The sequence below is a fragment of the Cavia porcellus genome, unplaced genomic scaffold (genome assembly GCF_034190915.1).
Source record: "Cavia porcellus strain 051 isolate PalLab524CR breed Dunkin Hartley unplaced genomic scaffold, mCavPor4.1 scaffold_9, whole genome shotgun sequence".
Lineage (NCBI taxonomy): Eukaryota > Metazoa > Chordata > Mammalia > Rodentia > Caviidae > Cavia > Cavia porcellus.
Window position 1 is genome coordinate 63273909 of NW_026947492.1, and position 22651 is coordinate 63296559.

General features: G+C 37.9%; 1 protein-coding gene across 8 annotated transcripts in view; it reads right to left on the reverse strand.

Annotated features, from left to right (window-relative positions):
• Positions 1–1047: 1047 nt before the first annotated feature.
• Positions 1048–22651, reverse strand: part of Nup98 (nucleoporin 98 and 96 precursor) — a 110487-nt gene continuing 88883 nt past the window's right edge. For 6 of the 8 annotated variants that reach the window (XM_063256594.1, XM_063256596.1, XM_063256593.1 and 3 more), the window contains 8 exons: positions 19878–20035; positions 18791–18934; positions 16393–16535; positions 9486–9707; positions 7007–7248; positions 6483–6637; positions 2421–2532; positions 1048–2334 (listed from right to left, as the gene is read on the reverse strand). In XM_063256594.1, the coding sequence (XP_063112664.1) occupies positions 2117–2334; positions 2421–2532; positions 6483–6637; positions 7007–7248; positions 9486–9707; positions 16393–16535; positions 18791–18934; positions 19878–20035 (1394 nt within the window). In that variant the 3' untranslated portion in view covers positions 1048–2116. Of the gene's footprint in view, positions 2335–2420; positions 2533–6482; positions 6638–7006; positions 7249–8008; positions 8246–9485; positions 9708–16392; positions 16536–18790; positions 18935–19877; positions 20036–22651 lie in introns of those variants that run through there. The other 2 variants (XM_063256598.1, XR_010049855.1) reach the window with 2 other exon arrangements.

Below are 22651 nucleotides of genomic sequence, written 5' to 3' on the forward strand. Positions count from 1 at the left end.
ACAGGTCCAAAAATGGACATCTGAAATGAAAACACACTTCTCAGGTGAAGTAGAATAGCCGATAAGTATATGAAAAAATGTTCAACATCATGGGTGATTCACAAAATACAAATTAACACTGAGAGTCTACCTCACCACCAAAAGGATGTCTATCATCAAGAAATCAACCAACAAATCCTGGTGGAGCTGGGGAAAAAAGGAACCCTTTGGTGGGTGGTTATGTATTCTGGTACAACTACTGTGGAAATCAGTTAGTTTCCTCAAAAATCTACTTGAGGTCCCATTTGACCCAACTATTTCTCTTCTGGGTATCTTACCAAAAGAATTAAAAGCAGCATGCCATAGTGATATACACACACCCATGTTTATAGCTAGTTTGTAATAGCAAAACTTAGAAACAGCCCAAATGCCAATCAATTGGTGAATGGATAAAGATGTGGGGTTTTAAGATGAGAATGGTGGCACATGCCTGTAATCCTAGCATTTGGGCAATCCCAGCATGTTGAGGCAACAGGATCTTTGTGAGTTCAAGAGCAGCCTGGGTTACAGTGTTAACTCAAGTCCATCCTAAATTGCATGGCCTCAAAGATAAAAAATATAAAAGATGTGGGTTTTAAAAAATACACAGAGTACTACTCTGCCATAAAGGAGGATACGCTTGAGATATTCCTTGGTAAATGGGTGTACCTCTTGAGACCATACTCTTAAGTGATATAAATTGGAGATGTGTGTAAATACATTGTTTCTTTAGTGTGAGGAAAGGAGTTTGAATGAAGTATATTTTACTGGGTAACTGGAGGGCCCAATGGGAATGTGTGTGCATATGTACAGTACATATGTATAGTATAAACAATCAACTCCTTAGTCCTTAAATTCTCCCTTATAAGTCTAGCTTTTGGGCTAGTCTGTACCTTGGCTTAGTGCCATAGTGTTCTCCCTTATCTCTATTTTAACTGCAAATTGCAAAAAACAGGTTAAATCAAAGAGCACCATACAAATCCTTGGAGCAGGAAGGCTTAGATACACAGTGAAAGCCAATACCAAGAATGCTATAAACATCATTTTATTTATTTTTTAAGAAAGTAGTTTCAGAAAAAGAAAATCTAGATCATTTATTTATATATATATATTTTAATAAAAACCTTTACATAATCTTCATGCATAAAGACCCAGGTGGCTATGTTGTCTGTGACAGCCAGCACACAAGCTGTCTCGAGCCAGCACCTGGGGCTCCCGATCACTGGCAGCAATCCGCCTCAATGACAGTCTCACTTTCCTGGAGCATAAACGAAGGATGGGAAATGCTGAGGGTCTGGAATGGAGGGAGGTAGAGGGCACTCCAACTTGCTGTTTTTTATCTCAGCTCTTTAGGCACGTGCAAGCAGGAGCCCCAGAAAGATGACTGAAAATTAAGGAGCAAACCAAGTTCTGGAAGCTTCCTGAGACATGTGGTGTATGATCAATGTCTGCTGCACATGGCAGTACGGAAAGTATGGTATTCAAGAAACACACAAGGCAGAAACAAGACAATCCCTCCATGGTATACACTTCTTTCTACCCCTGATGTATTGGAAAGACCCTGTACTCTTTGCTCAGTCCAATATTCTTCTGACTCCAAAATTCAGTTAACCAATTTACTTGAGAAGAAAACATTTCCCTGCAGTGAATAGCTGGCCTGTTAGGGAAGGACAGTCTAGGTCAATATGCTTATCCCCTGTGTTTCACACTTTAGTTCTTGTACAAAATATCTGGAGTAGGGGGAGGGTAGTAAGTTGGCCTAGAGGGCAGCAACATTCAGAATGCCGAAGTGGAAAAGAATTCCCTGGTTCTTTGGGAGATTCTGCCAAAGGAGCTTTATTGACCACTTTTGAAAAGAAAAAGATTGGTCTTCAGGATGGTAAAAGGAGACATGTCCTTTTTTGGTTCCAAAGCCCTTATGGTATATTCATTATTAGGAGAAGCCCTGAACAATTAGTGGGTGCTGCTTGGGGCAGCAAGAAAGGAGAGTGTCTTCCACAGCCAACCGAGAATGATAAAAGGTGGCAGTCCAAACAATGCTGGGGCCCATTCCGTGATAAGTGTGAAGGAGCCTGAGTGTGCCAGGAGAGCCTGGCGCTCACTGGCTCCCAACAGTCAGTTCTCGAAGGTAAGACTGTGTGAGGCTGCTCATTTCCTCCAAGGCATAGTCCTCAGGCATGGGGAGTCGGCCAATGTGGGGGGCCAGCAGGCGCAAAGGGACTCGCTGAGGGTCTGGTGTGGCATCTGAAGTTACATCAGAGGTATGCCTTAGGCTCAGTACCACCCGCAACAAGTTGGCTACGCGTTTGGCCATATCTAGAGAGAAAAAGTACAGTGAGCACTGAAGGGTGGGCTGGGGAAGAGAGGCACTGGGGGAAGTGGGGTGGCCGAGAAAGGCTCACCTGACTGAGCCAGGCGATCCTTGGCGCTGTAACACTGGATCTGCTCTATCCGGCTGCACAGAGACGTCACTTTGGTGTTTAACTGCTCTAGTTCGTAACTTGAACATTCCTCCTTTTGAGAAGCAGAGAAACCAATTAGGCCCCAAGAAGATTCTACCCTTCCAGTCCTAGAAAAATTGATTTTAAACAATGGTGAACAAGCCAGGCATGGCAGCTCATACTTGTTATTAGTACCACTCAGGCAGCTGAAGCAACAGATTCCCAAGTTTGAGCCCAGACTGAGCAACTTAGTGAAATCCTGTCTCAAAATAAAACGGGTTCAAGACGTTACTGAGTGGTAGAACATGACTGAGTTCAATCCTCAGTACTATAAAACAAAAAGCAAAACAAACAAACAAAAAAACCCCTAAAACACAAAAAAACCAATGGTAACACACTGAGGTCTTTGCTGTCATGAAACTCATAAACAAGAAAACACCAGGTAGTAATAAACCTTGAAAAATCAAGCAATGCAGATAATTAAAACAGGCTGCCATGGCAGAGAGAAAACTGCATGACTACTGTAGGCGGGTCAAGAGAGACCATACCTAACCTGAGACCTGAACAGTGAGGAGAGAGTTAAGTTTCCCAGGTAAAAAGAACAGTAACATCTGTAAGGCAGGAAGTCAAAGGAAGTTTATATGGTAAAATGTAGGATAAAAAGGGTAACAGAACAACATAGAACTGGAGAGGTTTTTAACTAAAAATCAGTGTTTCATTAACTTATGATGTGGAAGTCCGCGGCACTTTTGACTTAGTAACTCGGCAAGTACTCAGCTCAGGCGCTCTTCTTTGCCAGCACTCCTGGCTTAACCCTTACACGCTTTTTCTAGTAGTTGTTGGCCCATCTGTATATATATCCTGTATCAGATTCTTTACAAAGTGCAGAATATTTTTCTTGTGGGGGGTGCTTTTGTTGAGACAAGAGTCTGACTAGTTCAGGCTGGTCTTGAACTCATGGTGTACCCTTCCAAATACTGAGATTACATATGTGTGTCACCACACCTGGCAAGAATATGTACTATTTATCTTATTTCCCAAATCTACTACAGTGTTTGACAAATGTTCTCAAAAAGTGAGTTATGTAGATAAACTGGTGGTTACTTAGAAAGGGTGTTTTTAATTTTTCCTAAAAGTACAACAAAAATAAAGCAGGCCTATTATGTACTCAGAACTTCTATAGGTGAAACTTTGATGAGACAATAGGTAACAATGATTAAGCATTTAGTATATGTAATGCACTGTGCTACTGTATGTATATTTTATTTAATCATTGTGAAATCCTATAATGGGAGCCACTATCCAATCCATCCTTTGCTTGTTTTTTTCAGATGAGACAGGTTCGTAAACTTGCTCAAGGTTACATAGCTAGTGAATGTGGGCAACATGAATTGACTCTAATAGTCTAATTTAGGTCAGTTTAATCTCATCTCTTAACCTCTATATTCAACCGCCTTTAATGCTGCAGTAGAAAAGACCTCTCCAAAGGAAGCTGATGGCAACCCAGAGTGAATGAATACAATATAGTCTGACAAATACTCTAGCAGAACAGCGTTCCAAGTGTTTTAGCAGTAAGAAAGGTGTGACTGCCAGGTGTGATGGCACTTGGGAGGCTGAAGCAGGAGGATCATTTCTGACCAACCTGGGCTACAAAATGAGCTCAAGGTCAGCCTGAACTGCAGAGAGAGACCCCATCTCAAAAGACCAAGGTGTTGGGGGAGAGAGGAGGTATAACTGCTTAGAGACAGAGTGCTTTTACTGTGGGTGCTGGTTGAGGCACCCATCAGGCCCAGTCTGCATGTCTCCCCCTGGTCCCTTCCCGTGTCCTGGGTCTCGGCTTGATCTAGAGCTGTACAATGAGTGTTCAAGGATGCTCTGCTATGAGCTGGTTTTGGTTTTGAAAGCCATACAGTGGTCAGAGGTGTCATCGTGACTGCAGTAGTTGGAAAATCCAGAGTGAGCGAGCACTTATAAGATCTTCAACCACAGCAGCACAGGACAGGATGGTATTTCTTGCTGGATTCTGAGGTACCAACAACTGGGAGGGCTTAGTGGAGCACTTGTCTCAGGACACTGATGTGGACAGACCAAAGTCATAAAATGCTCTCTAATCCAGGAAGTAAAACAGTGAAGACATTGTTTCCAAGCCCCTTTGAAGAAAAATTATATTCCCAAAGAAGAGGAAGTAAGAAGAACCACTGAAGTTTACTTCTCTCATACCAGAGCAGCATGGACAAGTATTTTACAAGTATGCTTTAGTCAAGAGTGGTGTTGGGGGCTGGAGATGTAGCTCAGTGGCATAAGCACCTGTCCTGCAAGCAGGCGGTCGTGAGTTCGATCCCGGGTACTGATTTAAAAAAAAAAAAAAAAAAAAAAAGAGTTGTGTTGCAGATGCTGTTAAATGTTTTCTAAGGTATACTTTGCTTTTGATCACCTTTGTTGCAAGAGGTGTTAAGAGCTGCTGGCTGAGACCTGCCCTTGTAATCTGCTACTGCAAATAATTTCTGATTTTTTATTTTGGTACCAAGGATTGAACTCACGACTTTGCATTTACCAGGCAAGCACTTGAGGTGCTGAGCTAAGTCTCTGGCTCTGATTTTGTTTTCATTAGTATAATTTGTTAGTATGGACTTCATCCTTAAAACAGAAATACCATTTTGAAAAGTAACATAAAACTGCCTTAGATTGCAAGTTAGTCATTCAGACTTATAACCATATAAAAATAAAAACTGAAGACCCTTGTAATATATGGGCAGCTTTTGATCAAAATACTAAATGTAACTTTATAAACAAAAACAAAGGAAAGAAAATGTACAGTTAACAATTTTTTGTGTGTTTTTTTTTTTTTTTTGTCTTTTTCGTTTTTATCGGTACCAGGGATCGAACTCACGACTGCCTGCTTGCAAGGCAGGCGCTTATGCCGCTGAGCTAAATCCCCAGCCCCCTACAGTTAACAATTTTTGAAGATGGGCTGGGGATTTAACTCAGTGGTATAAGCGCCTGCCTTGCAAGCATGCAGTCCTGAGTTCAATCCCCGGTACCAAAACAAACAAAACAAACAAACAAAAAAACCCCCCACAATTTGAGGCAAAAATAAGGAAAAGTAGAGCTAAAACAGGTTAGACTCTGAAATATTAGGACCAGTATACTAGGTAAAGAATGGACTTAAAAGGCAGTTTGCTGGAAATACTCCAAGTAATTTAACATGAGTAGAAAAAGCTGGCAAGGCTGATATGTGCTGTAAGGTAGTCAGAGTTAAGGTGGGAAAGAAAAGTAAAAGCCTACAACCTGAACCATATATATATATATGTTTCTGTGCTTATATAAGCAAGCAATGAAGACCCATTTTATCACTATCCAGAGTGACCAAAGTTATTTAAAAGACTTAAAAGCTGTATTTCTATTTTGAAACATCATACAATGTGTGCAACAATTTTCTTCACCCAATCCCTGATTTTACTGCAATACACTGAAATTACTGTTGGCTAAAGGCTAGAACAATCCTCAAGAATGGTTTCTGCATATACCAAGTAGTAAATAAACTCCAAAGTGTTTACTGGTTGTTTTGTTTGGTGGGCTTAGGGACTGAACCCAGAGCTGTCACACTGTGCTATGTTACATCCCCAGCCCATTTTTTATTTTGAAAGGGTGTCTTGCTAGGTCACTCAGGGTGGCCATAACTTTAGATACTCCTGCCTCAGCCTCCCAGACCGCTGGCAATACAAGCATGTGCTACAAAGGCCAAAAGTGTTTCTTACAAGTTAGGCTACACTTGTTATAATTACTCTATCAGCCATGAAGCCCTGGATTCGATGCCCAGGACACACACACGGGACACACACACACACACACACACACACACAGACACAGACACACGACACTCATCACACACACACAGCACAGCACAGCACAGCACAGCATAGCACAGAGAGAGAGAGACAGTATATTAAGGCCTTTTGAAATCTTAGAAGCTTCCAGGGTCAGGGAAAATAAAATCAGGTAGTGCCTAAGGAATTCAGGTACCTGCTGAATACGGCGGAGTATTTCAATGATTTGAATATAGTCTAGGTAAACAAGCCCAGATGTTTCCCAGTCCTGAATTAGGCTGCTGCGCTCTGGAGGTGCCAGGTCTTCCAAGAACCCCTTTAGGTAGTCATAGTTTTCATTAATGATGGCATCTGAAGGAACAAAATATGGAGTGTAATGTCTGTAAGTGCACGGTGTTCTAAAATGTAGCCTTGAAAACCACAAGTAGACAGTGTGAAATTCTTTAAAGGAAAATGTGAAGAACTTCAGGAATCAGATCTCCAAGCTGTATTTCTGGTGTTGCAAGATAAAATTTCCATGAACAAAGAGTGTAATATAATTAGTCACATCAAGGATATTTCTGGAAAATGCTGCTGTCTTCTCTTTTCCCCTCTAGCCGCTCATCCTGGCCAAGGCTTTTCTTCAGAGAGCCCTTGAAAAGAGCTATCTAGAGAACTGTCTCTGGCTGACTCACCTTTGGAGAGCAGAAGTTAGAAGCACTCGGTGACTCCAGTACTCACCGGAAGCTAAGTGTCGGATGACAAGTTTGTGGCAGTGGTTCCAGTGACCAGCTTTAAACAGGTATAGGGCTTCCAAGTGTGGATCAGATTCCATGTGCGCACGCACTGCTTTGGCCTCGTGAATCCACTCAGCAGGCACACACAGCTTCTGGGTAAGGAAAGTCTCCTTAGCCCAAGATTCCGGGGTCTCCAAGAGCTGGCAGTGCCGAGTTAGCAGCTCTCGAACAGCCTTCTCACGGATGCTTTGGGAGAAAGAAGCTGGACTAAGTACCGTTCTGTGCCGTGCAAATGGCTGCCCCAGACAGGTTAGCGGGGCGCCCGGGGGCAGCCTCTGCAACAGCAGGTCTTGATCCTTACAGGATCACTTCAAACTCCACAAAAAACCCCAAAGCAGGTTACTGGATTGTTCAAGATTTTTAACTTTTTTTTGGTACCAGGGATTGAACTCACAACCTTGTGCCTGCCATGCAGGCGCTTATGCCACTGAGCTAAATCCCTGGCCCTTTTAAGTCTTCTTAAATGGGTTTCTCTTATGCGAGAAATTCTTCTATCAATACACAGATACAGATTTTCTGTTTCAAAAATCCTTAAAGATAAATGCTAATTTCTCATTTATGCTAGTTTCTTAGAATCACCAAAAAGTGATTTTTTTTACAATTTCTCTGTGAGAGAAATTTTTGTCTATTATTTGTATTTTGAATAACGTGACAGCCATTCTTTCCTTTTTTCATTTTGGTCTTTTTCAGACAGAGATTCACTATGTAGTTCAGATAGGCCTAGAACTCTCAGCCATCCTCCTGCCTCAGCCTCCTGAGTGCTGGGATTATAGGCGTGTTTCACCACGGCCAGCCTATGGATCACAATGTACACTGAGTGTATTAACCATTGTTAGTATTGAATTATTTTTATGAAAAAATTTTTAATTTTTTTCTTGGTAGTAGAAAGAGGATTTTTTTCTTTATGTGCTTGTATTACATTAAAAACAAAACAAAACAACCCAAAGCCATCACACCAACATTTTAATAAGTATTTAAGCTCACAGAGTTAGAAACCTAGTTCTCTAGAGAAGGCTGCCCACTTTCCAGAAAAGGCCTTCCTCAGGTAGAATCTCTTTATTTCCTGTCTTGTAACATTTTCTTGCTACCACCTAGGAGTAAAGACCAGGATAGCAGAATTCTGCTCCGCACAGCAGTCCAGTGCACTTCCAACTTCCTGCTTTCCTTTTCTCCCTCGTGGTCACTACAAATAAGCACAGTGGTTTCTGAAGGTAAGGTCTCTTCTAAGGTTTGCTTTCTTTTATCAAACTGTAACTTTTCCTAATTAATTTTGTATCTCTAGATGAAAGCTCCTCAAAGAGAGCCCTTTCCTGTCTGGGCCAAAGAAGCAATCATGTTAATTTCAGATCAAAACTATCCTTTCCATTTGGACTCTCTTTTGAAATCCTATGTTTTTCAAGGACCCTTAAGTCTTACTAATGCTACATCCTTCCCATATTTTTCAGAAAACAGTATCTGCTTCCCTACAGCCAACTCTGAAATAGCAGTCACCTCTTAGCCAGTAGTTTATCACATAAAATCCCTCATTTGAGTTTAAGTAAACTCAAAAGAAGTGAACGATTAAGAGGAAGAAGAGAATCTGATTAAACAGCTATTCTAGATGCTTTACACTCCTCCATCTCACAAGCACCTCCGAGCAAGAACTAGCACTATAGTTTTATAGGTAATGGAAACTATGGCCTGGAGAGTACCTTTACTAAAGTCCAAAGTCAGTAAGCTTTATCCTAAGTCAAAGTGAGCAGTATTGCTTTATTCTAAGTCAAAGTGAGCAGTATATGGTGGAACCAGATTATAGGCAAGTCTGACTAAAAAGGCCAACTTCTTTCTAGCCCAGAGACTAATGAGCAAGTCTACCTCCATGTCTTGGTTTGCTCATCTGTAAAACAGGGATTATGAGGGTGAATATTTCATAGTGAGCATAAAATGAGTTAATATATGTAAAGCACTTACAATGTAAACACATGTAAGCCACTTTTAATAAAGCACTATATGGTTTATTTTTTTTACTTTTTTGAAACAGCGTTTCACTGTGTTGCCCAGGGTGGCATTGAACCCACAGCAATCTCAGCTTCTAGAGTGCTGGGATCACAGTTGTGTGCCACAACACCTGGCTGGTTCTTTGAATCTTATCTCTAGTCTTTCCCTGATTATTGCAGTTTGCAGAGCTCTCTTCTCCCTTTTCAAATTATTGAGGGGCCTTGTGAAGAATATAATTTGACACAAAAAAGGCAGTTTTATTATTAACTGGTTCACATGAATGAAGTTGATCTGAGCTGAGTGTTTTGACCTTTATCCCATGGCTTGATCTAATACATATTCCAAAAACTATTACTTGCTGAATTGAATCCTAAGAAACTGTGGCTCCTCTGGCATTGTTCTGTAGAGCTGGATGCAGCCACTGGGGTCAGTGGGTCCTCACTCACCTGGAGTTATCAATGTGCAAGAAGACAAAGATGGCCCACTCCCAGAGCCCTTCGCTTTCCAGCTGGGCAGCGTAACTGGCGTGAAGCACACCCTCACTCTGCTTTTCGAGGTGGTTATAGTTAAGGGTCCGCAGCACCTCCCAAAGGTGCCAGCTTAGACGATAGTCCAAAGGGTCTGCAGTTATACTTCGAGGTTCCAGAAGCTGATCAAGACCATATTTTCTGCAGAGAAGAAGGACTGAGAATTACCACGGCCAGCTAGAAGATCATCACCACTGAAAAAGTCAACTATTCTAGCTTGTCCTAGAAGACAATCAAGGAACCAGACTGCAAAAGCATTATTTTGAGACAGGTACTCCCTAAGTTGCCGAGGCTGGGCTTCAATTTGTGATCCTTCTGTCTCAGCCTCTCAAGAAGCTAGAATTACAAATGTGTGCCACTATGTCTGGCTTTAATCTTTCCTTTTTTACAGTTTCCAATCAGATTTTATTGGTATGTTTTAGGTATATATAATGATTCCAGTCATCACAGCCAACTAGTACCTGTATATGATAGAACTTGATTTCCCCTTATTCCCCTAGCCTTCCTTCAACTCCCACTCTGCTCCCTATTTACAAAAGCTTTTGTTTCTGTATTTTCCTTTTCTCATATTCTGCTTACTTTTCCCCTTCCTCCTCTCATTCCTGCCCCACTTCAACATTTTTTTCCTAGTTCACAATACTTACTATACATTTTGGTCATTATTTACACATTTGGTTTCTTTTTTTCTCTTTTTTTGGTCTTTTTCCTTTTTATTGGTACTGGGGATCGACCTCACGACTGCTGGCTTGCAAGGCAGGCGCTTATGCCGCTGAGCTAAATCCCCAGCCCCCACATTTGGTTTCTTATATCAGAGAAACCATGCATTATTTACTCATGAATATCTGATTTATTTCACTTAAGAGTATGATCTTAATGTGTAACCATTTACCTAGTAATGTTTAAATTCATCTTCAGCTGGCAGAGTAGTACTCTACTATATTAAAAAACCCTTGTTTATTCTTTTTAAAATTTTATTTAAATAAAGAAAAGCAAAATAGAAAAAAATGAGAAATAGAATGCAGAATTAAAAAAGATTAACAAAATCACGAGTTGATACATTACATATTGTCATCTTAACAATAGTTGTTAGTTACAAAATCAAAGCATAAAAAACGGATAGACACTCAAACATTGGCAGTGCAAACACTTCTGTTCAATGATCTACCAGCAATTTCGTAATATGAACATCGATCTTATACACTATACATACCGTTACATCCTTTAGAGCACTTTCCTTCCCTTTCACTATTCTATCTATTATACTTCTACATCTATACTTTTATATCTCTTATATTTTTTGGATACCATTATTCTGCCAGTTATTGTTATTTTTTACACTAGAACGACAATGTGATATTTACTAATGAGAGTCTTGTTTATTTCACTAATGAGGATATTCTCAAGTTGCCTCCATTTACCTATAAAGGCCACAAGATCTTTTTGATAGCTGAATATAAAAATTCCACAATTTTTTCATCCACTCTGCGGCTGAAGGGCATTTTGGTTGTTTGCAAGAGTTAGCTATCACAAATTGTGTTGCTATGAACATGGGTGCACACATTATCACTGTGATATACCTTTTCAATTTTTCTGGGAAAATACCCAGGAGGGGGAACAGGTGGGTTGAATGGAATTTCCAGTCCTAGTTTATTGAGGAATAGCCAAATTGATTTTCACAGTGGTTGCACAAGTGTACATTTCCACCAACAGTGAAAGAGTGTCCCCACCCACCCACCCACCCACCGCAGCCTCACCAACATTTGTTATTAGTTGTTTTCTTGATGGCAGCCATTCTTTCTGGGGTGAAATGAAATCTCAAAGCTGTTTTAATTTGCATTTCTCAAATGACCAGTGATGGTGAACATTTCTTCATATATTTGCCATTTGTATTTCTTCATCTGAGAACTGTATGTTCATCTCAGATGTCTATTTTTGGAGAGGGCCTTTGAATTTGGGGAGCTTGATGTTTTTCAGTTTCAGTTCTTTATACGTTCTGGATATAAGTCCTTTGAAGGATTGTTGGCTAAAATTCTTTCCCAGTCTTAAAGTTTTCTTTTCAGTTTGTTGGTGATTTCTTTTAAAGTCAAAAATGTTTTAGTAAGCCGGGCATGGTGGCTCACGCCTGTAACCCCAGCACTTCAGGAGGCTGAGGCAGGAGGATCATTGTGAGTTCGAGACTAGCCTGGGCTACAAAGTGAGCTCAAGACCAGCCTGAACTGCACAGTGAGATCCTGTCTCAAAAAGACAAAAAAAAAAAAAATTTTTTTTTTAGTAATATGAATTCCAGGTGTTGATTCTTTGAAGTATTTCCCTTGTGGTTTGTGTTTTATTCATAAATTCTCTTCCTACCCCTAATATGTCCCCAAGATTTTTACCTACCTTGTCTTTCAGTAGATTTAGTATTTGTTTTAATATTTAGATCCTTGATCCATTTTGATTTTAGTATATGGCATGGGTCTATTTTCAGTCTCCAGAATGTGGAAAGCCAATTTTTCCAACACCATTTATTAAAGAGGCTGTCTTTTTTCCAGTGAACATGTTTAGTCCCTTAGTTAAATATAAGGTGGCTGAGTGTCTTTGTAGTAGTGTTTGCGAAAATCTTCTGATCTGTTCCATTGATCCTCAGGTCTATTTCTTTGCCAGTACCATGCTGATTTTATTACTGTGGCTTTGTAGTACAGTTTCAAGTCAGGAATTGAGATGCCTTCTGTCTTGCCTTTGTTGCCCAGAATCACCTTTGCTATTCTAGGTTTATTCTGTTTCCAGGCAAATTTTAGGAATATTTGTTTTAGATCTGTAAGGTATGTTAATGGTATTTTGATTGGGATTGCAGTGAATCTATATAGCATTTTGGGGAGTATGGCCATTTTCACAATGTTGGTTCTTCCTAGTCAAGAGCAAGGAATATCCTCTTCAGTCTCCTTTTTTATAGTACTATAGTTTTCAGCAAAGTAGGTCTTTTACATTCTTGGTTAGGTTGATTCCTAGGTATTTCATTTTTTTAGATGCTATCGTGAAAGGCGATATTTCTATAATTTTTCTCTCAGGGATTTTTAGTTTGTGTACAGAAATGCTATTGATTTTTTTTTTTTTTTTGTCTTTTTCCTTTGTGTCGGTACCGGGGATCGAACTCAATGATATTGATTTTTGAGTGCTGACTTTGTATCCAGCTATGCTGCTGAATGTTTATTACCTCTATTAGTCTTTTTTTTTTGTTTTTTTTTTGTTTTTTTTTTTTTTTCATTTTTATCGGTACCGGGGATCGAACTCACGACCACCTGCTTGCAAGGCAGGCCCTTATGCCGCTGAGCTAAATCCCCAGCCCCTCTATTAGTCTTTTAATGGAGTTTTTGGGGTATTCTATGTAGAGTATCATGTCATCTGTAAATAATGAGAATTTAACTTCTTATTTAGCCATTCACCAACTGATGGGCATTTGCACTGTTTCCAAGATTTGGCTATTACAAACTGTGCCACTGTAACCACAGGTGTGCATAAATTTAATTCTTTTGGGAAGATACCCAGAATGGGAATAGCCAATTTGAATGGAATCTGTAGTTCTAAATTTTTTAGGAATATACATTCTGATTTCCAGTGGTTGCACCAGTCTATATTCCCACCAACAGTGGAGAAGGATTCCTTTTTCCCCACTGTCCTGCCAGCATTTGTTTTAGATTGATTTCTTAATGATAACCATTCTTTTTGTGGTGAGACAGAATCTCAGCACTGTTTAATTTGCATTTTGTGACGCACCCGTGATGTTGCATATTTTTTCATATACTTATTAACCATTTCTACTTCTTCATCTAAGAAGTGTATATTCATTTCAGATGCCCATTTTTGGATTGGGTCTTTAAATTTGGGGAGTCCAATTTTTTTTTTTTTTTAAGTTCTTTACATGTTCTAGAAACTAATCCTTTGTCTAAGGAATAGCTGGCAAACATTTTATCCTCACTGTGGGTTGTCTCTTTTACTCTCCTGGTGGTTTCTTTTGCTGTGCAAAGGCTTTTTAGTAAGATGAAATCCCAGTTGTTGATTCCTTATGATAGTTCCTATACAGTTAGGATTTTGTTCATGAAGTCTTTGCCTACATCAATGTCTTCTGTAATTTTCTTAACCACATAAAAACACAGCTGTCTTAGTTTCTTTTGGGTGTATCATCTAAAGTTGTTGGGTGCCAATCTGTTTAAATAGCTAATTATTCTTCATAACAGTTATTTTTCTCCCAATGTTTTATAATTTTTACATCTAATTTTGTCTCTATTTGTAAGTGTCTGTGTAGAGATTTTGTTTTCTCTCCTGCTAAGGCTAAGGAATTTCTATAGTCTTGGACTAATACATTCCTAGCTTGCAATTCACATATATCACAGCAGTACAAACTAAGACCACACATCTGGAAGTTTTTAAGATCTGGGGCTTAGATTATTAACCAGGAACTGGCTCCTTTCACCTTAGACTTTGTAGATCTTCCTAAACACTTCCCTCAGTAATGAGTGAAGTTTCTCCAGACCAGTGCTGATCAACAAAATATGGACAATGGAAAAGTTCCATAATCTGCTTTGATCAATTTCACTTCAAATGTGATTACAGTGAATAATTTTTAAAAATTTAAGTAGGTGTACGTAAATAGTTATTCTACTGATGTGTTTTTTCTTAATCACTTTTAAGGGACAGGGTATGGATTTTAAATAAAGGTTTTATTTTAGTCATAGGAACTCTAATTTTCAGAAGAACAAGTATTATCTTTAGTATCTCATTTTGGTTTCAGTTTCTCCATTTCTGGCATCTGGAGACATACTTTTCTTTGAAAATGAACATACTATGCTGCATATTATGAGGACTACAACTTCATTAAGTTCTAACATATACACTCATGAAACCACCATCATCAAAAAAATAAACCTTGCCTCCAAGTGTCTCTATGCCCTTCTACAAAGCGTCTGTCCTGCCCCTCCAGACACCCATTGTTCCCAGTATTTTATATGAACTGGAATCATACAATATGTACTTTATTATTGACAATCTTTTTGGTTATGGGTTCTTTTAAAATTAAGGAAAATTATTTTGCTCACCATTCAAGTTATTATCAAATACCTGCTGATGAAAATTTTGCTTGTTTCTAGTTTTGGAGCATTAGAGATAAAGCTGCTATATACATTCATACATGGACACATTTCCACTCTTCCTGGCTAAATACCTTATGAGGGCAATGGCTAGATTGTAGCTATACCATTTTACATTTTATTATCTCAGTATATGAGAATTCTAATTGTTCCAAATCCATGAAAACACTTGGAAGTTGAGTGTAGCAGGGCACATCTGTAACTCCAGCACTTAAGAGGCAGAGTAAGGAAGATCCCTGCAAGTTCAAGGCCAGCCTGGGATATGCAGAGTTCAAGGCCAGCTTGAGCTACACAGCAAAACCCTGTCTTAAAAAACTAAAAAAACAGTATTTAGAATTATAGATTTAAAAAAAAATTTTAGTCATTTTAATAGGTGTGTACAGGTTTTTAATTTGTATTCTATTAATGCTGAGTGTTTTTTCATGTGTTTATCTGACCTCTTGAGTCTTCTCTGATGAAATAATTGTTTATGAATTTTATCCAGTTTTTAAATGGGTTTTCTTATCATCAGAATACTTTATATGAATTACACATTCACTTATCAGAATTGATTCATATATTTTCTCCCATGTTTGTCTTGATATTTTCTTAGCAGTTGTTCAATGAAAAGCAGCTTTCAATTTTACTGGAGTCCAATTTACCTTTTGTTGTGTGTCTTAAGAAATTTTCAACCCATATTTGGAAAGACATTCTGCTTTAGTTTCTTCTACAAGTTTATAGTTAAGTTTCACATTTAAAGTTGATGACTCATTTTAAGCTAAAGAAGATCAATGAAATTAGTAAACCGGAGATAGACTTAGTAAGAAAAAAACAAGACAAAAAATACTAGTATCAAGAAGGCAAAAGATTGTTACACTACAAAAAAGTATTATGAATAACTTCATGCTACTGGGGGTATGCTGGCCCATGCTTCTAATTAAATTGATGGGAACCTGAGCCAAGAGGGTTCCAAGTTCCAGACCATGCTGGGCAATAACCAGTAACAAAACAAACATTTTATGTCAATAAATTTGGTGATTCAGGCCAACCTGGGCTACATAAGTGAGTTCAAGAGCAATCTGCACTATATAATGAGAATCTGTCTCAAAAAAAAACCAAAAAAAATAGATAAAACCCAAATAACTCACACATACCAAGATATCAAAAATACCTCCCCAAACTAATTTTGCCATTAACACCTATTAACATGGATAAATCATTATATGGAGTGTAAGAAGCCCAGCTCAAGAGAGAACACAGAATAAATTCAATTATGTAATTCATAAAATTAATTTCTAATAATAAAAATCCAGTCAACAGTTGCCTAAACTGAAGATTAACTAAAGGAAGTCTTTATGGATAGTGGAAATATTTTCATCACAATGGTAGTACTAATTGTGTAATCACAAGATGTGTACTTCAGTAGATGCAAATTTTATCTCATTAAAGTTGATTAAAACAGGTTTTAGAGTTCTAAATCTTAATGCTCTTTCAATTCATCTATTATAAATTATACTTGGTAATTTATATGGACTTGCAATAGTTTTAATTTGGTGGTGTATGCAAAGGAAGACTCTTTTTGTTTTTTTTGGTATGGGGGATCGAACTCATGACCATGCGCTTGCAAGGCAGGTGCTTATGTGGCTGACCTAAATCCCCAGCCCACAAAAAAACTCTTTAGGGGCCCAACAATTACCCTAACACTTAGCCTAGGCCTAGTTTACCTGTTACTGTAGAGTTTGAGAAGGTGAAAACAGACATCCCTAAGTGGGATCTCTGAGTCGTTCTCTTTCTGCAGCACACAGCCAGAACCCTCCAGGTATGAAGGCAGTGGAGGACAGGCATATTTGTCACCGTCAGAGGTATCCTAAGAGAAGAGTTTGATAAAACAATGTTACCGTTGCTAGTATGTTTCACTAGATGTTATCATGTCTGGATTATTTAGAATGCTTTGATACATCACAGGAATCTATCCAGGATTTTAAAGTGTTCTTGGTCAAGGACATATATATTTCCACCTGGACTTGTAGCCCTCACTAAACTCCCATTTTGCCACAAGTCTTTTTTTTTTTTTTTTTGTACCAGGAATTGAACTCAGAACCTATGTTTGCCAGGCAGGCACTGTGCTGAGCTATATTCCTGACTCTGAAACAAGTCTTTGATACATCAACTTCTTGAGTACTCTCTTTTTCTGGATAAATAATTTAAAAAATGGCAGAAAAGAAAAATGTAAAATATGGGCAATAAAATGTAAATGATTCAAAAAATGATAATATTAAGAACAGTAGTATACTGCAGAAGAGTCTAAAAAAGGAAAATACCAAGATTCCAGAAATAGTGGCAGAGAGGCCACAATGAATGGAGCAGAAAACGAAATGAAGACGACAAACTGACAACAAATGACAGAAAAAGAGCTCAACAGAAAAGAGGCAGAGAAGATAGGAAGGGAGGAACAGCTATTTTGGAGAAAACAAGACATCATAATAGCTAGTGCTGATTTAGTATCATCTTGTTTTGAAGTCCCATCAAACTTGTATTCTTCTGTGTCCATCGGTCTTAAAAGGCTGTATCTTATTGGATTTTATTATATATGATAATATAAGCAAAAACTTTTATAGACAAGGAGTTTATATAGAAACCATTGTTCATTTTCTGTTAATTGGTCCTAAGTACCTGTAATAATGTCATTCTCTTGAATGGTTTTATAGTGTCTTGATATGTTTAGTGCTACAGTATATGAAGTTATACTCAAAGATTTCAAGGAAAGAGACACTATGTAACTATTTTTATGTCAGGATATCTTGTGGTGAAACACTATTTTGCTCAAATGGTTTTGATTTGACCTGCGCTGTTCTGTTGTTATGTGTCTTTTATCTCAATCCCCTTTTTTTGAATTATTTACTTTTTTCATTTTTTTAATTAAGGGAAAAATAAAAAATAGCAGGATACATTATTGTAACCTACTTTGATTTCCTATTAACTTGATTTGAAATCCTGTATTGCCCTCACTATCTCGTTTTGACTGATTTTCCTCTATTCTGCTTAGCTGGATAGTACCAAGTTCGAAAGTATAAGGCATGTGAAGACAATAAGAATCATTATGACGCCCATCCCCATTGACTATTATTTTCTTTTAAAATCCTGTAATGTCTCCAATGTTTTGGTTTTATTCTTTACTGTTTAGTTCAATTGTACTATAACTGCCAATTCTTCTTAAAATAGCAAGGTGATCAACCATTGTTGATCACCTTATATTTTGTTTTTACATAATTATGTCCTTCCTTTTGATTTGACTGACTCTGTTCTGATATGTCGCATTTGGTTTTACTCTCTTCAAAAAAAGTAATAAGAACTGTGGGAGTAATAAAACCCAAAATGTGTAATTGTCATTGTAAAAGTGCTCATCATAAAAGTGCATATATGTTTAAGTGTATAAGACAGATAACCATATTACTGAGTGTTTTTTGGATCATGGAACAAAACTGTTTGCACTCTCAATTTTTATTTTTTATAAAGTCCATTTTATATGCTTCAATAATGTAACTTGAACAAATATTTTTAAGATGAGAATATGTAATCTATTAACTAGTGATTTCTTACTGCTTATTTTTTAAATTTTGTATTACTTGTAGCCTTTTTTTCCCCTTTTTCTCTTTAATTAAAAAAAAAACAGTAGTATAGAAAAAAGTACTATTTTAACATCAACATTGACAAGCAATACAAAGTATGATATTTAGAGGCAAATTTCACTGTAAATTATAGGCAAAAACCATGCTTGAAGTCAGGCTGTTGTATCAAAGAATTCTCAAAGGAATAAGGGAATATTAGAAGAAAACTTCATTGATTTATAGGCAAGAAAACAGTAGCCAGAAAATTAACAGGGAAATTCATTGTTTTAAGTAAAATAAAATGAAAGTAGGTACTTGTACAAGTTAAAAGTCCAGAGACAGGAATAAATAATGAAGTTTCTTATCAGATTTCCTGGATTTCAGTTTTATGGTATTTTCAAAAGGGGCCTTAAACAGTACTTCTTATAAAATATGATTGGTGAGTTTTTCTCTGCAGGACTTTTCTAGGAAAAATACCATTAGATTTTTGATGGGCTGTACTGGGCACACATACCTGAAATGCTTCTTCATACTTGCTGAGTGCCCTGGAAATGGAAGCCGTTGGTGGAAGTAAATACCAAAGATGGACAGCAAGGGAGCGCTTCCAATCTAGCTGGGCGCACACATTAATTTGCATCTGCTTTGAGATCTGCCATACCTGCAAGATACAAAATCATCATTCTTGCTCTATTCTACCTTGTTACTGCCTCTATGTGCAATTTATTCACTTATTAAGTAACATTTTAAATGATCTATGTACATGGCAGCACTAATCAACTGGATATTATATTATCCAATATCCATAGTGCCTGAATAGTCTGTAGTGGGGAGAGAGGGGACGCAGACGACATCAGTACCCTACAATGATAGTACAAAGGTCTTGGGGCTGGGGGTTTAGCTCAGCGGCATAAATGCCTGCATTGAAAGCAGGCAGTTGTGAGTTCGATCCCCGTTACCGATAAAAAGGAAAAAGACAAAAAAAAACCCCAAAAAACAAAAACAAAAAAAAGGTCTTATTGCCTATAGGTACTACCTTGCAAAATTTTTAATAAATTCTTTGATATTGAAGTGATTTAAATTATTTGCATTGTTTACCAATGTAAATATGAGTAACTAGGAAAAAAAATTTGGTACTGGGGCTACATCTCTAATCCTTTGAAAACAATTTTATACTGGCCATGATAGCACACTCTGTAGTCCCATTACTTGGGAAGCTGAGGCAGGAGGATTACTAGGAGTTCAAGGTCAGCCTATGACACATAACAGGACCTTGTCTCAAAAAAAAGTAAAGTTAAAATTTTGAGACAGTCTCTCACTAAGTAATTAGACCGATCAGATAAGGCTTTGGTTAGTGATTTTCCTTCCTCAGCTTTACTGAGTTCTAGGATTACAGACATCATGCCTATTATAACTTTGAAAACAAAACCACAAAATACGCACATGGTATCTGCTTTTGAAATTTGAAAATATTTTCACTGAAGTTAAAAAGATAGCATGGGTACATGTAATAATGTACAACTTATAAAGGTATGGCCTCAAGCTCAAGCAGCTTTGAATTTATGAAAGAACTGATGTGACATTATAGTAAAAGGGGGCAATACCGGTTTTCCAGCCAGCAGGGCATAGACACGCAATCTCTCCTTCTGGATGAAGCAGTCAGCCTGCAGATGATGCCAATCTGCAAGCTGCATGGAAAGAAGATTCTGGAGCGAATGGCTCCCCACCAACTGAGATAAAAGGAGGGCAAGACGATGATCACCTGTAAGAGCAACAGAAATTCTCTGGCGATTACTAAAAGTTTATGGGCTCGGTGATACACTTAATCATTCTTTTTTCTTCCGGCTCTGAAGGAGGGAGTACTTAACACCTGTAACTGATTGCTGCAGTAATGCCAAAATACTCATCAAAAACCACTTTCTGCTTTAGTAGAAAATCTGCAGAAGTAATTTAAACTAAATTACATATGGACTGCACAACATATGCAGATCTACCTTTTTTGTTTAATTGGTACCGGGGATCGAACTCACGACCGTGTGCTTGCAAAGCAGGCACTTATACCTGCTGAGCTAAATCCCCAGCCCTGCAGATCTACTTTTACTATTCAGGTGCCTAGGCAAAGCACTCCATCTATAAAATGGAGGGGGAAAAAAAAATCACCTGATTCAAAGGTTTAAATCTTTGGTGCTGAGGATCAAACTCAGGGCCTTCCACTTCTACCACTGAGCTAAATCCTTGGTCCCTGATTCAAAGATATGTAGTGAAATATGAGATGACACAATAGAAAACATGCCAACTAGAACGCATGACATCCTAACAAAGAAATGAGAAACTACAACCTAAAAAAAGAAACGTGTATTTTGCATAAGGTAAATGGGGAGTTTTTCATTTCCAAGGCCCCATAATTTCAATTTTTTTTTCCCCAAGTACAAAAGGCTATTGCAGGGCCAGGGATGTAGCTCAGTGGCATAGTGCCTGACTAGCAAGCACAAGGTCCTGAGTTGAGTCCTGTACCCCCAGTGAAAATGGCTACAGCAGTATAAACTTTCTAATTAACTAGACTGCAAATTTCTATTTGGTAAAATGTGACTTACGTAAAAATTGTTTGTTTAAACCTCCTAAAATCCAAGTCTTTTTGTTTCTGTATGGGCCAGTGCTTAGTTTTCAACATTCTAGAAGATACAACTCTCATTTCAAAGCACTTCCTTACAAATTAAAAAGTGGCTTATATGAAAGAAATTCTGTACTGGGAACCCTTCTGGAAATGTGTTGTTAGGGTAAGGTGTCTCATTAACTGTATGCAGTGAGTCAGAAAACTAGTGGAATACAGTTCATACTGTAAGTACTGTATTAAAGCCCACTTGACCACAAGCTGCTAGTATTATAGGTGACTTATAGAAGGGAAAAAGACTTATTTCTTTGTTGATATAACCTCAAAGAATATTTGCTAATCAACAGATATAAACATACTGGTCACAGAGAGAGTTAACAGAAACTGATTTAGTCACAGCTTGGTAAAATCACTTATTAAGGTCATGTCATATGAGTTATTAGCTTTTGTTAAATTTTTATTTTCTACAGATTTTCTCACTTAGCAGAAAACATACTAAACAATCACAGAATTCTAGGGCAATCTTCAACTGAGGGGGGTAACCTGGGAAATGAACTGAGGGCGCTCTACCCAGTCCTTTTTAGTTCTGTATTTTGAGACATTTTCATTAAGTTGCCCAGGCAGAACTTGAACTTACAATCCACCTGCCTCAGCCTTAAAAGGACTACACCACTGTGCTCAGCTCAAGTAACTTTCTGTGTATGATATCTAATCAATTTTTGGCATGTGAATCTCCAAATATCACAGTATGTTGAAAAAATTATGCTTCCCACAATTTTTTTTTTTTTTTTGGTCTTTTTTCGTTTTTATCGGTACCAGGGATCAAACTCACGACTGCCTGCTTGCAAGGCAGGCGCTTATGTCGCTGAGCTAAATCCCCAGCTCCATATGCTTCCCACATTTAAAATGTCCTAGTACCTTTGTAAAACAAAACAAAACAAAACAAAACAAAACAAAACACTTTATAAGTTGAAAAGGGTATTTGGATTCTCATTTCCTACTTTATTGATCTATGTGTTCATCTAATTTCCTTGATTACTGTAGCTTTATATGTTTGAAATAAGCAAGTTTTGAATACTCTGAGTCAACTTCGCCAAATAAAATTCTACACATGTCCAAATAAGGATCAGTTTTCAATTTCTGTCAGAACAGTTGTTAGAGATTTGGCTAATGCTTATTTCAAATGTATATATTAATTTGAGAAGAACAGACATCTTATTAGTAAGGCTTTCAATTGGTGTTTTTTAACTAGAGTGGTATGTCCCTCAGGAGAAACCTGGCGATGCCTACAAACATTTTTGATTGTTAAAACAAGGGATAAAGAATAGACACACTACCAAATAGCAAAAATGCCTAAGGCCAGCCCCCACAACAATTATCAGTATTCTTTGGATAAGTATAGAGTATTGTATTGTATAGAGTATTATAGCTGAGAAACACTCATTGTATGAACCTGGACTATCTCTTCAGTTATTTTGATCTTTGTCTCCCAGCAAAGTTTTGCAGTTTTTAATATACATGTTTTGTTTTATATATCTCTTATTCTTTTCCTTAATTTCATTTTTGCATAGTCTGTCACTAATATACAGAAACACAACTGAACTCTGTATATTGATTTTAAGTCCTAAGATCCTGACAAACTACTTTATTAGTCCCAGTACTTTTTCTTTCCTTATTGGGATAGGGTCTCAGTATGCAGTTCAGGCTGACCTTGAATTTACTATGTAGCCCAGGCTGGCCTCAAACTCAGTACTGGGATTCCAGCCA